The sequence below is a fragment of the Rhinoraja longicauda genome, chromosome 5, assembly GCF_053455715.1.
Source record: "Rhinoraja longicauda isolate Sanriku21f chromosome 5, sRhiLon1.1, whole genome shotgun sequence".
Taxonomy (NCBI): Eukaryota; Metazoa; Chordata; class Chondrichthyes; order Rajiformes; family Arhynchobatidae; genus Rhinoraja; species Rhinoraja longicauda.
Genome location: NC_135957.1, coordinates 7990660 through 8007414, shown reverse-complemented (window position 1 = coordinate 8007414; position 16755 = coordinate 7990660). Strand labels below are relative to the sequence as shown.

The 16755-nt window shown below is 44.1% G+C and overlaps 1 protein-coding gene across 1 annotated transcript in view; it reads right to left on the bottom strand.

Annotated features, from left to right (window-relative positions):
- Positions 1–16755, bottom strand: part of LOC144593835 (dynein axonemal heavy chain 6-like) — a 317525-nt gene that overhangs the window by 201688 nt on the left and 99082 nt on the right. The window contains exons 17-20 of the mRNA XM_078399952.1: positions 14847–15188; positions 10013–10412; positions 5037–5224; positions 801–1046 (exon numbers count right to left, since the gene is read on the bottom strand). Coding sequence (XP_078256078.1) covers positions 801–1046; positions 5037–5224; positions 10013–10412; positions 14847–15188 — 1176 coding nt within the window. The remainder of the gene's footprint in view (positions 1–800; positions 1047–5036; positions 5225–10012; positions 10413–14846; positions 15189–16755) is intronic.

Sequence of the window (16755 nt, the reverse complement as noted above, 5' to 3'; positions counted from 1 at the left end):
GGTTGATGTCCCACATCCGTTTAACAAATTACAGAGAGGGCTCGCTCTTTAAATATACAGATTAAGTCTCGTTGGGTTACTTGGACCTTGCTAGAGCACAAGGTGCCTAGTAGAGACAAGTTTAATTTTTTTTTAAAATAGAGGAACAGCATGGAAAAAGGGCCTTTGGCCCACTGAATCCACGCTAGCCATCGATCACCTATTCACACTAATTCTATGTTATCCCACTTCCGCATCTACTCTCTACACACTCAGGGCAATTTACAGTAGCCGATTAACCTACAATCTCGCACATCTTTGGTACGGGATACTGAGTTGGATGATCAGCCATGATCATATTGAATGGCGGTGCAGGCTCGAAGGGCCGAATGGCCTACTCCTGCACCTATTTTCTATGTTTCTATGTTTCTATGTGGGAGGAAATCGGAGCCAGAGGAAACCCACGCAGTTGCAGGGAGTGTATGTAAACTCCACGCAGACAGCACCCGAGGTCAGGATCGAATCCGGATCCCTGACGCTTTAAGGCAGCAGCTCTACCAGCTGCGCCACTGTGCCGCCCTTGCAAGATGAAGATTGGCAGGAGAGTTCGTCCAGAAGCTTACAACCACCTGCAGTTTCCCCGATCCTTTGACTAGTGAGCACTGGAGTCCTGCCTCCCTCAGGCAACAACAGCACATGTCCTCCACAATGATGGGGCAACTATGATGTGTGTTTCATGGCAATGATTAATTCCCATTTAAAACAAATGGCTTCTCATTTATAGACATAGGCAATATCTGTTCATTCAAATGAGTGAATACCTCAATAGGTCCCGCATAGCGGGAGCTCTTAATGGTGGAGATGATGTTTAGACTCTCTTCCAGCTGAGCAATGATCTCTTCAGTGGACCCGATGATCAGAACGGTGAAGTTCTCGAGCTGGTGGCTCACCAGTTTGAAGCTGGTTTGATTCCATTGGTTAATGATTTTTTCCAGCATGTTTCTCAGAGTGCCTTCATTGGTGGCCAAGCTGGAGATATTAACAATAACTTCCTTATGCTGGAACACCTGGAAAGATATTAGAAAAGTGGTAGGCAGCTTGGAATCGTATTTGCATGTTCTACACGTGTTTGTTCTTTGGTTCACTTCCAGTGATTGGAGTTAGATACTCTTTTATAGATCATAGAGTCATACAGGCCCGATGGCCCAACTTGTCCATGTCAACCAAGATGGTCATCTAATCTAATCTAATCTAATCAAATTTATATACGTTTGACGCACATTCCTCGAAACCTTTCCTATCCATTTCCCTGTCCAAATTACTTTTAAATGTATTGTACCTGCCTTAACCATTTCTTCTGACAGCTTGTTCTGTTTATGTTTAAAGCTGAGTGCAAAAATTGCCCTCTTAGGTACCTATTAAATCTTCCCCTCTCACTTTAAACCTATGCCCTCTCGTTCTTGACTCTCCAACCATTTGGGAAATACAATATGTGCATTTATCCTATTTATGCCCCTCATGATTTTATACACCTTTATAAGATTACCTTTCAGTCTCCTACACTTTCCAGCTCCACCAATAACGCAGGCCCTCGAGGATTGGCTACATTCTTATAAATCTCTCTGCACACTCTTTAGCTTAATGGTATCCTTCCTTGCAGCAGGGAGACCAAAAGTGAATACAATGCTGCAAGTGCTTCCTCACCAAAGTAGTGTACAACTGCAACATAACATCCCAATTTCTATACTCAGTCACCTGACTGATGAAGGCCAATATGCCAAAAGTCTTGTTCACCCATCTTGTCTCCCTGGCATGCCACTTTAAGAGAACAAGATACTTGTACTCTTAAGGTTCTCCATTCTACAACATTCCACAGGGCCCTACCATTGACTTGGATAAACCATTGTATTCAAATCAAATGTGACATCCACTTTCAAAACATTAACACCGGTTCAAACCTGAATATAACACAAAATATTCAGCTCAAGGCATCTTATATTCAGTTTATCAACCCCTCATTATGATTTCAGGAAGAACATTCACCATAATCATTCCTTGTTACAGTAATACAATACAATACAATATATCTTTATTGTCATTGTACAGGGGTACAACGAGATTGTTAATGCGACTTCCATACGATGCAATAAATTAATTGCAGTAACCCGTAAAAGGTATGGCCAGCTTGCCCTGTTAACCTTGACTCAATAGAGAACATTCTAAGACAAGAGGTTGCAGGTTCAATTGGACATTCTTAGACAATTGTCTAAGACATTCTAAGACAAGAGGTTGCAGGTTCAATTGGAGCTCATGCAGCTACTTCATGTAATCTCTTCAATAAATACAATTCCCTGCATAATATGTTGATTTGATGGGTTCCCCGAGCAACATACCATTCAGCCTGTCGTAGAGGGGAAGGCTAGCATGGTTGCATTGGCCATGGAAGAAGAGGCAGCTGCCAAAGGCCCTACATGGCAGCTGGGTGAGCACGGCCTGCAGCAGCTGGCAGCAATGAAAGGAACCGACAGCATGACACTGCGCCAGACCAACCACTACATCATCAAAGCAGTGCCACCAGGAAACAAATCCTTTAAGTGAGGAAATAAGAAATGCAAATCTCTCTAAGCCAAGATCAGACGATATTTCAGAGACTTGAAACTTGAAAGTTGCAAGATGCACCTGAACAAAGCAACTCTTTGCATGCAGTCCAAAAGAGGATCTACTATTATCCACTACAATCATTCCATTCTTTTCCTTGTGTAATATTGTACTCTGGGTATGATTTAATGGGATAGCACTGAAAATAAAGCTTTTCACTATGTCTCGATGCACATGACAACAATAAACTCAACTCAACTAAACTAAAAGATTGTTGTTCTTTGTTGTTCAAATCTCTCCACAAGAGTGGCAGGGTTTATATTTGGTAAATTAAATAAACAGCGATTAAAAAAATAATATCAGTAATAGAGAGCAGCCACATTTACATGAAGAGTGGCTAACCCTACTTTAACAAGACTGAGTGACTGTACGAGAAACATTGTGCCCATAATTCCAGAAACTGACCAGTAGGAAAGTGTATCCTATCCTAATGAAATAAGCAATCAAACATGAGAGAAAGTGATTGAGCAAAAGAGAACTGTGTCTGATGATCTGTAGATTTGATTGTCCACAGAGCCCTAAAACTCACACAGCTGGAGCCTTTAAATGTGCTGACATGCAATATTGTCTGTTAACTTGATTTAGCTACAGATTTAAGGTGAAGATTTTAAAGTGTTTATTTCCTCACCTACAATACACCCCATCGTGATGTGCAATTCCCTGGAGTTTTCTTCACACCTAAAATCTTCTTGTTGAAATAGAGTGTACTCGATAATTATGACTGAAACTGTTACACTCCAGGTGATTACATTTGAATTTTAACTTTGTAATCTTAACAATTTAATCAAACAGTTGACACAGATAAGGAAGTAGGAGAGGACTAAGTATTGTTAGCTCAGGCTGGGGGCAGGGTGACGAGGGTTGTGGGGAGGAGGAGTATAAGACTTTGTGTTAGGATGAAGGGAAAGTTGCACTGGGCACTGTTTAGGAATTTCACTTCAGCCAGAAAATTACTACAGTTGGGAATGGTCAATTGGTAATTTATCAGAGGTTGTGATTCATAGCGAGGGGATTTGAGTATAGGAGTAGGGAGGTTCTGCTGCAGTTGTACAGGGCATTGGTGAGACCACACCTGGAGTACTGCGTACAGTTTTGGTCTCCTAATCTGAGGAAAGACATTCTTGCCATAGAGGGAGTACAGAGAAGGTTCACCAGATTGATTCCTGGGATGGCAGGACTTTCATAAGAAGAAAGACTGGATAGACTCGGCTTGTACTCGCTGGAATTTAGAAGATTGAGGGGGGATCTTATAGAAACTTACAAATTTCTTAAGGGGTTGGACAGGCTAGATGCAGGAAGATTGTTCCCGATGTTGGGGAAGTCCAGAACCAGGGGTCACAGTTTAAGGATAAGGGGGAAGTCTTTTAGGACCGAGATGAGAAAGTTTTTTTTCACACAGAGAGTGGTGAATCTGTGGAATTCTCTGCCACAGAAGGTAGTTGAGGCCAGTTCATTGGCTATATTTAAGAGGGAGTTAGATGTGGCCCTTGTGGCTAAAGGGATCAGGGGTATGGAGAGAAGGCAGGTACAGGATACTGAGTTGGATGATCAGCCATGATCATATTGAATGGCGGTGCAGGCGCGAAGGGCCGAATGGCCTACTCCTGCACCTATTTTCTATGTTTCTATGTTTCTATGTGCCACATTTGGAACACTGCTAGTTCGATCCGAGGATCAGTTCATAGGAGGGGGAGAGAAAAAAATAGAAGTGTGACCTAGTGTCAGCTGTCTCACCAAGGTTACTATAATTGCTCACTATAATCATCACAAAATAAACCGTTCTGCTCTTTGTCCCTTTACTGAAAATCCTCAATCATCACTTCCACCAAACCCAGAGTTCAATTGCTGGTCCATTATAAACATAAAGTTCAAAGGGTACACCAGTTGCTGTAAAAACTCACCTAATTCCAATGTTAATTTGGGAAGCAAATCCATCAACCCTACCTGGTCTAATCTTTAAATGATATCTAATCCAGAACAATGTGATTCTCTAGAACATGTCTCAGCATTTCTCCAAGATGAAATGTCCCAGCATTTCTCTAAAATGCCCCAGCAAGTCTCTATTCATTAGCACTTACATATGCGTCATAATTAACAGTAATGTCAGCTATGTTCACAGCCCCTGCACACTTAAAAATAATACCATGCTTTAATATATTTGGAAAACAAACACTCATCCAGGACTAGAGTGCCAAAATATCCGCTGCATCAGTTGCAAAGTCAACAACTCAATGAAGGAGCAGTGAAGGGGAATGAAAAGAACAATGAGTTTCTGCATAGTCTCATCAGTTTGTGTGCTCCTTTCCAGAGGGATAGCGCAATGAGACAATCGGGTCAAAATCCAGTGACTCGTTGCAGTCATGCTCACAACCCCCTGAACCTTCCATGACAAGTCTTACCCTGAGCTTCATGAAGCTCCCCAGCATGAAGTTTTTATCCTTGATTGAGCGCCCAATTGTGTACTCAATGGTTTCCCAGTGCTTGGTTTCCAGCCAGGGGTTCCTCAAGGCCACAATAACTGGTAGCATCTCCTTGAAGTCAAATACCGTCTGCTTCAGAAGAGGAACTATATCATTTGCTGGCAATCCTAAAAGAGAAAGAAAAGCTCAATAGTGAAAAGGAATCTAACAATAAAAGGACGAGTCAAGATCACGCAACAAACTGTGTCGAGCAGCACTGCCAATAGAGCAATAGATTGCCAATAATGTTGCAGAGCAGGGCTCTTCATCAAAATACTATTTTATGGTGACAGCAGCTGAATGTAGAGATGGTTAGCTATTCTATGTGGGGAATTTATTTGCCAAGAAGGTTGTTTAAGGATGCAAGCGGACAATGATGTGCTGAAAGGTTGGGAGAAGCAATGGCAGATAACATTAATCTAGACAAGTGTGAAGTAATGCACTTTGGAAGGTCTGATAGAATATGTAGAATAAATGTCAGGGACCTTAGGAGCTTTTATTGGATAGAGAGTTCTTGGGGTGCAAGTCTACTGCTCTCTGAAAGTGGCAATACAAAGTGACTAGAGTAGAAAATGTGTCTTTGTATGCATGTCTTCACAGACCATAGCATAGATTATAAGAGTTGGAACATTATGTTGCACCTGCACAAAATATTGGTTAGACCGCATAACAAGCAGTGTGTATAGTTCTGGGCACCACACTACAAGCACTGTGGCTACAAGGAAAGATTGGATAGGTTGGGCTTTCACTTACTGAAACATAGGAGGGTTGACCATACAGATGTTTATAAAAATCTGAAATCTGAATCCTTTTGACCCTGTCATGGGTTGTGGTTATACCGGAACAGAGAAATACGAAGCCACTGTTTCGCACTCATAGAATTACATATCATTTACAACTGTAAAGACCATTCAGCCCATCATATCCAATTAGTTGAAAAATATCTTCACTGCTGAATCCTATCTTAAAACACCTGATCTGTGGCCCTGAAGATCATGGCTTTTCAAGAATGTGTCAAAGTAAATTATAAAGAGATGATTCCTACTTGCATCACCCTTTCAGGCTATCATTTCCAGCCCACTACCCTCCTCCTGGTGGAAACAGTTTTCTCGTCTCCTGAGTTATCCTTCTACCAATCATTGGAAAATCTACACACCCTTGTGTTTGACCAGTTAGCCAAGTAAAATAGGTCTTTCCTATACATGCTGCCAGGTTCCTCATAATTTTGTACACTTCAATTAAGTCTCCCTCAGACTTATGTGTTCCAATGAAAGTAAGTCTAGCCTATCCAATTTTTCCTTACAACTAAAACATTTCAGTTACAGCAACATTTTCACCCAACTTTTCCGTATTTTTTCTAGTGTTACCACTTCATTCCTGTAATTTTATGACCAGGACCAATGTAGTTCCCAAGATTCAACTAACTAGTCCAGCTGTTATATTCTACCCCTCAGTAAATAGAGGAAAGTATCCCATGTGTCTTTTCAGCCATCTTACAGAGCTTTTATGTTACCTATAAGAATGTGTGGGCAAATGCTTCATGGTTCCTTTGTTCTCCTCACATCACTGTTTACTGGGCATTCCCACCATAAGTGCATTTCTCTGAATTGGATACCATTTGTTCTATCTTTAGTTTAATTTAAAGACACAGTGTCTAAACAGACCCTTCAGCCCACTGCATCCGTGCCGACCAAAGATCACCAGTGTACCAATGATCCCAGTTTTGCATCCTACACACACAGGCCAACTTACAAAAGCCAATTAACCTAAAAAGGGCGGCACGGTAGCGCAGCGGTAGAGTTGCTGCTTTACAGCGAATGCAGCGCCGGAGACTCAGGTTCGATCCTGACTACGGGTGCTGCACTGTAAGGAGTTTGTACGTTCTCCCCGTGACCTGCGTGGGTTTTCTCAGAGATCATCATATCATATCATATATCATATATCTACAGCCGGAAACAGGCCTTTTCGGCCCTCCAAGTCCGTGCCGCCCAGCGATCCCCGTACATTAACACTATCCTACACCCACTAGGGACAATTTCTACATTTACCCAGCCAATTAACCTACATACCTGTGCGTCTTTGGAGTGTGGGAGGAAACCGAAGATCTCGGAGAAAACCCACGCAGGTCACGGGGAGAACGTACAAACTCCTTACAGTGCAGCACCCGCAGTCAGGATCGAACCTGAGTCTCCGGCGCTGCATTCGCTGTAAAGCAGCAACTCTACCGCTGCGCTACCGTGCCGCCCATACTCCCACACTCCAAAGACGTACAGGTATGTAGGTTAATTGGCTGGGTAAATGTAAAAATTGTCCCTAGTGGGTGTAGGATAGTGTTAATGTACGGGGATCGCTGGGCGGCACGGACTTGGTGGGCCGAAAAGGCCTGTTTCCGGCTGTATATATATGATATGATAAAAACCTGTAGGAAAGAAACTGCAGATGCTGGTCTAAATCGAAGGTAGACACAAAATGCTGGAGTAACTCAGCGGGTCAGGCAGCATCTCGGGAGGGAAGGAATGGATGACGTTTCGGGTCGAGACCCTTCTTCAGACTGAAGAAGAGTCTGAAGAAGGGTCTTGACCCGATATGTCACCCATTTCTTCTCTCCCGAGATGCTGCCTGACCCACTGAGTTACTCCAGCATTTTGTGTCTACCTTCAACCTAAAAACCTGCACGTCTTTGGAATGGGGGATGAAACCGGAGCACCTAGAGGAAACCTAAATTATCACAGGGAAAACGTACAAACTCCATACAGACAGCACCCATAGTTAGAATCAAACTCGAGTCTCTGGTGCTGTAACACATTAACTCTACTTCTCACACTAGTTCTATGTTATCCCATTTTCGCATCCACTCCCTACACACTCGTGGTAATTTACAGCAGCCTATTAACCTTTCATCCCACACATCTTTGGGATGTGGGAGGAAACTGGTGCATCCAGGTGAAATCTTCGTGGTCACAGGGAGCGCATGCAAACTCCACGCATACACCACCCATAGTCAGTTGCTAATTTTAGTCCAAGTATATTTAAGAGCACGATCTCCAACATATCCCTACCATTTCTGGATCTCACCATCTCCATCACAGGAGACAGACTAGTGCCTGACATCTGCTACAAATCCACTGACTTGTACAGCTATCTGGACTACACTTCTTCCCACCCTGTCTCCTGCAAAAAGTCTATCCCCTACTCCCAATTCCTCCGTCTACGCCGCATCTGCGCCTAGGATGAGGTGTTTCACACTAGTGCATCAGAGATGTCCTCATTATTCAGGAAACGGGGCTTCCCCTCTTCCATTGTAGATGAGGCTCTCACTAGGGCCTCCTCTATATCCCGCAGCTCCGCTCTTGCTCACCCTACCCCCATTCGTAACAAGGACAGAATCCCCCTTGTTCTCACCTTCCACCCCATCAGCCAGCGTATCTAACAAATCATCCTCCAACATTTCCGTCACCTCCAATGGGACCCCACTACTGGCCACATCTTCCCATCTCCTCCCCTTTCTGCGTTCCGCAGAGACCGTTCCCTCCGTAACTCCCTGGTTCCTTCCTACCCAAACCACCCCCTCCCCGGGCACTTTCACCTTCAACCGCAGATGCAACACCTGTCCCTTTACCTCCCCCCTCGACTCCATCCAAGGACTCAAACAGTCCTTCCAGGTGAGACAGAGGTTCACCTGCACCTCCTCCAACTTCATCTATTGTATCCGCTGCTCTAGATGTCAACTTCTCTACATCGGCGAGACCAAATGCAGGCTTGGAGATCATTTCACTCAACACCTTCACTCAGTCTGCCTTAACCAACCTGATCTCCCAGTGGCTGAGCACTTCAACTCCCCCTCCAACTCCCAGTCTGACCTTTCTGTCATGGGCCTACTCCAGTGCTATAGCGAGGCCCCTCCGGAAATTGGAGGTACAGCACCTCATATTTCGCTTGGGCAGCTTACAGCCCAGCGGTATGAACATTGATTTTTCCAACTTTAGATAGTTCCTCTGTCCCTCTTTCCCCACCCTCCCTTCACAGTTCTCCCACTGTCTTCCTGCCTCCACCTATTTCCTTTCTTTGTCCCGCCTCCCTGACATGAGTCTGAAGAAGGGTCTCGATCCGAAACATCACCCATTCCCTCTCTCCTAGATGCTGCCTGACCTGCTGAGTTACACCAGCATTTTGTGACACCCATAGTCAGAATCGAACCAGTGTCTCTAGCGCTTAAGGCAGCAACTCCACCACTGTGCCGCCCTATCTGTACTATTGTTTCTCATAGAGACATAGTCATAGAGTCATACAGTGTGGAAACAGGCCCTTCGGCCCAACTTGCCCACACCGGTCAACATGTCCCAGCTACACTAGTCCCACCTGCCTGCGTTTGGTCCATATCTCTCCAAACATGTCCTATCCATGAATCTGTCCAAAGGTTTTAAACGTTGGGATAGTCCTTGTCTCAACTACCTCCTCTCGCATCTCATTCCATACACCACCCACCCTTTGTGTGAAAAAGTTACCCCTCAGATTCCTATTAAATCTTTTCCCCTTCACCTTAAACCTATGGTCCTCGATTCCCCTACTTTGAGCAAGAAACTCTGCATCTACCCGATCTATTCCTCTCATGATTTTATACACCTCTAAGGTCACCCCTCATCCTCCTGCGCTCCAAGGATTGGAGTCCCAGCCAACTCAACCTCTCCCTATAGCCCATGCCCTCTAGTCCTGGCATCAACCTTGTAAATCTTCTCTGTACCATTTCCAGCTTCCCTTCTCCTCATAGATCACAGAATTGAATCGTTTCCCCTTCCACTCCAAAATCCTCTCCAGCTCCTAAGAGGTATTTTTAACCCAAGCATCAGACACACAATGTGATCTTTAGGGAAGCGCATGAGGTAAATGAGGTAGCACCACAATTGTGTGTCACAGACCTTTTTCCAGCAGGTATATTGTCTGTGTGAATCTGTTGACATCCTTTCGAATCACATCGACATTCAATTCATCAAAAAAGCTGTCAGTCCAGCTGGTGTACAGCTTCTGCCATTCAACCACAGATTCCCACAGCAGCTTCCTCAACATCAACTCATACTCGGTCTCAGACAGCAGTGCTTTCAGTGTCGGGCGGTTCATCCCTCCAAACCTCTTCTGCATTATCCCAAAAGGGACGCTGATGGAGCTCTCTAGGGCGCTCATGCTGCAGAAGCGATCGTGATAGTTGCTGTAGGTTCGTGCCTTGCCAGCAATCGAAGAGACTGTCAGCATCAGACCATTGGTGATGTCCAGGGCTTTCTCTGGGCTTGAATCAGCCTGGAGAAGGAGGGGATTTCTCACCTGAAAGACCAAAACATAGTTCACAATCCATTGCCAGCACATTAACAGTGCAAAACATCCAGGTTCCTTCAGAGAAGACAGTGTCAAACACCATTTTTTAAATTTTTTAAACTGCAGTTGTTGTAAACCTGAAATAAAAATTAATATTGCTGGGGAAAGAGAAACAGTTCACGTTTCAATCAAAGTGGTAGAGAAGGCGAGGAGAACAATGGCAGGCACAAAAGGGATATCTGTGATAGGGTGAATTGTAGCCATTAAATTGGAAGTGAAATGTGGAACGGCATGCTGACCTCGACCGTGCTGAGGCCAGGTGCCAGCTCTCAGACGCCACCTAATACCTGCTCCTTGACCATGATCCTACAGTCGAACACCAAGCCATTGTCTCCCAGACTGTTTCCAATCTCATCACCTCTAGCCATCTCCCTATCATAGCCTTCAAGCTTATCGTTTCTGAGCGCCGCATTCCCCGCTTCTATCTCCTTCCCAGAATCTACAAACAAGACTGCCCTGGCAGACCTACTATTTCTGCCTGATCCTGCTCCACAGAACTCATCTCCAAATCCCTTGATTCTGTTCCCCAAAATGTCATAGAAACATAGAAAATAGGTGCTGGAGGAGGCCATTTGGCCCTTCGAGCCAGCACCGCCATTCATTGTGATCATGGCTGATCATCTACAACCAGTAACCTGTGCCTGCCTTCTCCACATATCCCTTGATTCCACTAGCCCCTAGAGCTCTATCTAACTCTCTTTTTAAATTCATCCAATGAATTGGCCTCCACTGCCTTCTGTAGCAGAGAATTCCACAAATTCACAACTCTCTTAACAACCTTCTTAATGATTAACGCTGCACTGCCTCAATAGCAAGGACGTCCTTTCTTAAATTAGGAGACCAAAACTGCACCCAATACTCCAAATGTGGTCTCACCAGGGCACTGTACAACTGCAGAAGGACCTCTTTGCTCCTATACTCAAATCCTCTCGTTATGAATGCTAACATGCCATTAGCTTTCTTCACTGTCTGCTGTACCTGCACGCTTACTTTCAGTGACTGGTGTACAAGGACACCAAGGTCTCGTTGCACTTCCCCTTTACCTAATCTGACACTATTGAGATAATAATCTGCCTCCTTGTTTTTGCCACCAAAGTGGATAATCTCACATTTATCTACATTATACTGCATCTGCCATGCATCTGCCCACTCACTCAACCTGTCCAAGTCACCCTGTAACCTCCTAACATCCTCTTCGCAGTTCACACTGCCACCCAGCTTTGTGTCATCTGCAAACTTGCTAGTGTTACTTCTAATTCCTTCATCCAAATCATATTGTAAATAGTTGCGGCCCCAGCACTGAGCCTTGCGGCACTCCACTCGCCACTGCCTGCCTTTCTCAAAAGGACCCATTTATTCCTACTCTTTGCTTCCTGTCTGCCAACCAATTCTCTATCCATGTCAACACACTACCCCCAATACCATGTGCTCTAATGTTGCTCACCAACCTCCCATGTGGACCCTGATCAAAGGTTCTATGAAAGTCTAGATACACCACATCCACTGGCTCTCCTTCCTCCATTTTACTTGTCACATCCTCAAAAAATTCCAGAAGATTAGTCAAACAGGATTTCCCCTTCATATATCCATGCTGACTTGAATCAATCCTTTTACCGCTATCCAAATGCGCTGTTATTATCTCTATAATAATTGACTCCAGCATCTTCCCCACCACCGATGTCAGGCTAACTGGTCTATAATTCCCCGGTTTCTCTCTCGCTCCTTTCTTGAAAAGTGGGATAACATTACCTACCCTCCAATCCACAGGAACTGATCCTGAATCTATTGAACATTGGAAAATGATTACCAATGCGTCCACTATGTCCACCTGCCCAGCTATGTCCTGCCCTTCCACCTTTCTTTTCCCTCTTACCACCAGTCTGAAGAAGGGTTCTGGCCTGAAACATCAGCTATCTATGTTCTCCAGAAATGCTGCCTAACCCGCTGAATACTTCAGCACTTTGTGTCTTCTCAAATGGGAAGCAAGGTTCTTGAGTCTATTAATGTGTCACTAATGTTGTGAAATCTGGATAATCTTGTGAAGTCTTGGCATTCTGGCCTGCTAAAAGCATGTAAACTAGATTATACAAATTAAAAGAAAAATATGAGAATAAATAACTGTGAAAAGAAGCGAGTTTTAAAGGAATATGAGGCTGGAGAGAACACTGATAAGACTTGTCAGGATGTTGCCTGGGATAGAGAGCAGTTATGAGGAGATATTAGATAGGCTGGTCTTATTTTCGCAAGGGCAGAGGAGGCTGAGGGGAATCCTGACTGAAGTATGCAAAATTATGAGGGTCATAGGGAATATAGAAGGGAACTTTTCCCCCATCATTGAGGCATCTTAAATTAGATGGCATGGGTTTAAGAAAGGGTTAAGAGGTTTTGAAACTGTCTGAGGAATTAATTTTAAATCTAGAAAGTGGTTAGAATCTGGATGCAGTGGATCGTACTCTTGACAAGAAGTATCGAGGTAACCACTTGATCACCAAGGTATAAAAGGCTATAGACCAAGTGCTGGTCAATGGGATTAGTATAGGTATTTGATGGTTGGCATAGACATTATGGGTCAAGGAGGCTGTTTCTGTGCTGTATGACTGTGAGAACAAAGGGAATGTCTGAAGTCATGTTGTCAAGGAAACAACCACTTCCAAAAATCAGCAGTTCGGGATGGAAATGAAACAGACTGAAATGGAAATATATATCCACATCTTTGGAGAGAAGGAAGGTAGCTATTTGAATTTGTCAAATTCAACGTTAAGTCCCGATGAACATGAAAATGCCAAGGTGGAAGATGACCTGCTGTTCCTTGAGCTTACTTTGGGCATTGCTGAAGCTGAGGTCAGAGTGGGGCTGGAAAGAGAATTAAAGTGAAAGGAATCTGGAGGCTTGGGGTTGTCTTGTCGATGAAATGAAGGTGTTCTGCAAAGTGATCATCTAATTTGCATGTGATTGCTTCATCGTAGAGAAAACCACATCATCAGCACCGAATGCAGAACTGTAGATTTGAAGGTGTGCAAATGCAAGCAAAGGATGCATCAAAGCTGTGAAAGGATGTAGAAAATGCAGATCAGACAATACTGATGGACAGAGAAAATCTGAGACAATATTACTCGTGGATGAACTGCAGCGGAACAGGACGGTTGAGACACTGATAGAGAAAATGAGTGACCTGAAATGGTAAAAGTTCCACATGGATTTCTGAGGCTGTAACATACCCAGACAGAATCTACTGTTTCTCAAGTTTACATCAGGCCTTGTTATAACAGTGCAATGAACCACAGGCAAAAGGGGAGTGGAATGGAAAATAAAAGTGACAGGCAACAAGAAGCTCAGTAGTGCTCAGGCAGAATGAATGGAGGTGTTCTGCAAAGCAGTCACCGAATGTGCATCTTCAGGTGACGAGGTTGCAAAGGACCGCTTAGGTCCAACAATGATGGGAAGGAAAGAGGTGAAATGGCAGGTTTTGCATCACCAGTAATTACATAGAGAAAAAACATGAGAAGGAGAGTGGTTGGCTGAGAAAGAAGAGTAAGCTAATGATCACTTTCAAAGGTGAGGAAAATATGTTGAAATCTTATGATGGAATCCTGCTGGAAATTATGGAGGGCAATTTGTTGAATGTGAAGGCTGGTAGGATGGAAGGAAGAACCCTGTCTCTAGGATGAGAGGGGCTGAGAGCAGAAGTGTGGGAAATAGAGGAGATATGATTCAAAGCCGTCAACTCTATAATCGGAAAAAATACAGTTAATGACAAGGATCTGGTGTGGGTAATCAGAACAGATATGATGGAAACAGAGAAAGTGGGAGAATGGAATGGAGTCCGTCCAGGAATTAGCATGGAAGGAGGTGCAACTGAGATAGCTGGTAACTAACCTATCACCTGAGTTGTCAAGAAAAAGGAGGGGTCAGATATAGACCTTGTAAAAAAGGAAAGCAGGATGGAAATTAGCTGCAGCGGTAATGAAATTTTAAATCTAAGCAAATACAGAGAGCAGCAACATAAAGGGCCCTGAATAAGACTAAAATAAGGACTGTTCCATGTATCCATCTTGGGGTAAGCCTCTTTACTTTCTATTACTTATGGTAATTTGCATAGATCCGGAACAGCAAGTGACCCAGAGGGAGATCAGTGAGCCAGAGTTCAGGCGATGGGATGGCTCAAAATATTCAGTATGATTTTGTGGGATCTCCACCATTCTAATTTAAGTCAAACTCTACACAATGCCTTTCAGTCTCTCCTGATTTGAACCTGCTGGTTGTTTTTTGTTTGTCTGTACATCCATTTTCCTCCAAAACGGTTGTTTCAAATGAAAAACCCAATAATGAAAGCAGCATTTTCAAACCACCCCACTGTTCATACACTATTCTCTGGGTCATTACCTTATGTTTCATTTGTGTTAACTCATGGTAAAGGTTAGCGATGTCTTTCTCCAGGTCCGCACTGAATTTTTTGATGTTGCTGTCTTTCAAAGCTTCAAAGTAGAGGAGGTTGGCTTTCAGGTTGTGGAAGCAGGGGACCAGGATTTGATAGAGTGCCACTTCCTCAGGAGGGATGGGGACATCATACTCATGGGCAATACCATACATCTGAGTCACAGTTTGAAAGTCTCTCTCCAATCTGGGCATTTCCACCTCCATTTGAGAAAGGAATATCAGGTGTTCTCCAAACATATCAATCGTTTCTGGTTCCTTGCTGAACTTCTTCTGAGCTTCTTCAATTATCTAAAAATTAAAAAAATAATGTTGAGCTCATGCATTCACACACAGTTCTCAAATCGTTGTGAGTGTAAACATGCAAAAAAAGTGGACTATCACACTTGGCAGCTCTTGGTCCAGAGATAATGTCTATATATAGTAAACCCTCCTTATAACAGACCATAGGTGAGGGAATGGTGTCCATTATTGCAAATCGTCTGTCTTAATCGAGTATGGTATTTACCTGCTGGTTTGTGGGTTAATTATATGTAGTAGAAACAAAGAACTGCAGATGATACACATAGAGACACAAAGTGCTGGATTAACTCAGCAGGTCAGGCCACATCGCTTGAGAGCATGGATAAGTGACGTAGATAGGACCCTTCTTCAGCCTGATTTAGTCTGTTGAGTTGCTCCTGCACTTTGTGTAGTTTCACCGTAAAACTAGCCGGCTATGCCACTGGTCTGCATCAGCGAACCCTTCTTCACGCACCGGATGTTCCACAAGCCCCTGGGGACAGGGCTTTCTTCAGACCATTGCCAACAACCTAACACACTCGGTCACCACAGGGCTCTCTCCACTCTCACCTGCTTCTACTTCCAAGGTAGAGTATATCGGCGACTCTGGGGAGGGGGGGGGGGGGGGGGGGAGAAGGTGGAGGAGGAAGCGGCGGCAGATGCGAGGCGGTGGGCAGGGGAAAGAGACAGTGGCCCAAGAGTTGAGCCAGGTGCAGACAAAGCCACTGCCGTCAGGAAGAAGCAGCAACTGGTGAGAGGGGAGGGAGCCACATGGTGACCGAGCGCGTCCTGTCAGTGGCGGTGGCCCAAAGAAAGTGCTGTCTCCAGGGGCTACAACATGAGCCGCAAAGAATCATAGATCTCAGAAACAGGCCCTTTGACCCAAATCACAGTCCTACCCTCATCGATCACCTTTGTCACCTCACCAATACTCGATCATAATCAAGACATGACCTGCCAGATACAAAGCCATAATGACTGTCCTTAATTAGCCCATTCTCTTCCAAATACGGCACAGTGGTGCAGTGGTAGAGTTGTTGCCTTGCAGTGCCAGAGACCCGGGTATGATCCTGACTATGGGTGTTGTATATATGAATTTTATACATTCTCCCTGTGACCTCCTGGGTTTTCTGCAGGTGCTCCAGTTTCCTCCTACATTCCAAAGACTTGCAGGTTTGTAAGTTAATTGGCTTCTGTAAATTACCCCTAGTGTGCAGGATGTGAAACTGAGATAACATAGAACTATGCTATCATATCTGGAGAGAAGGAATGGGTGATGTTTCGGGTCGAGACCCTTCTTCAGACTGAAAGTCACGGGAAAGGGAAACGAGCGATATAGAAGATGATGTAGAGAGATAAAGAACAATGAACGAAAGAAATGCAAAAAAACTTTTTTTGCAGCTACAGTTGCTTGATAGTGCCATCACAAGTGGACAGAGTGGTCAAGAAGGCTTTTGGCATTTTGGCCTTCATCAATCAGTACAAGACTTTGGTGAGGCCAAAGTTGGAGGATCGTGTTCAGTTTTGGTCACCCTGTGATAATATATTCCTTTATTTGTCCCACACCGGGGAAATT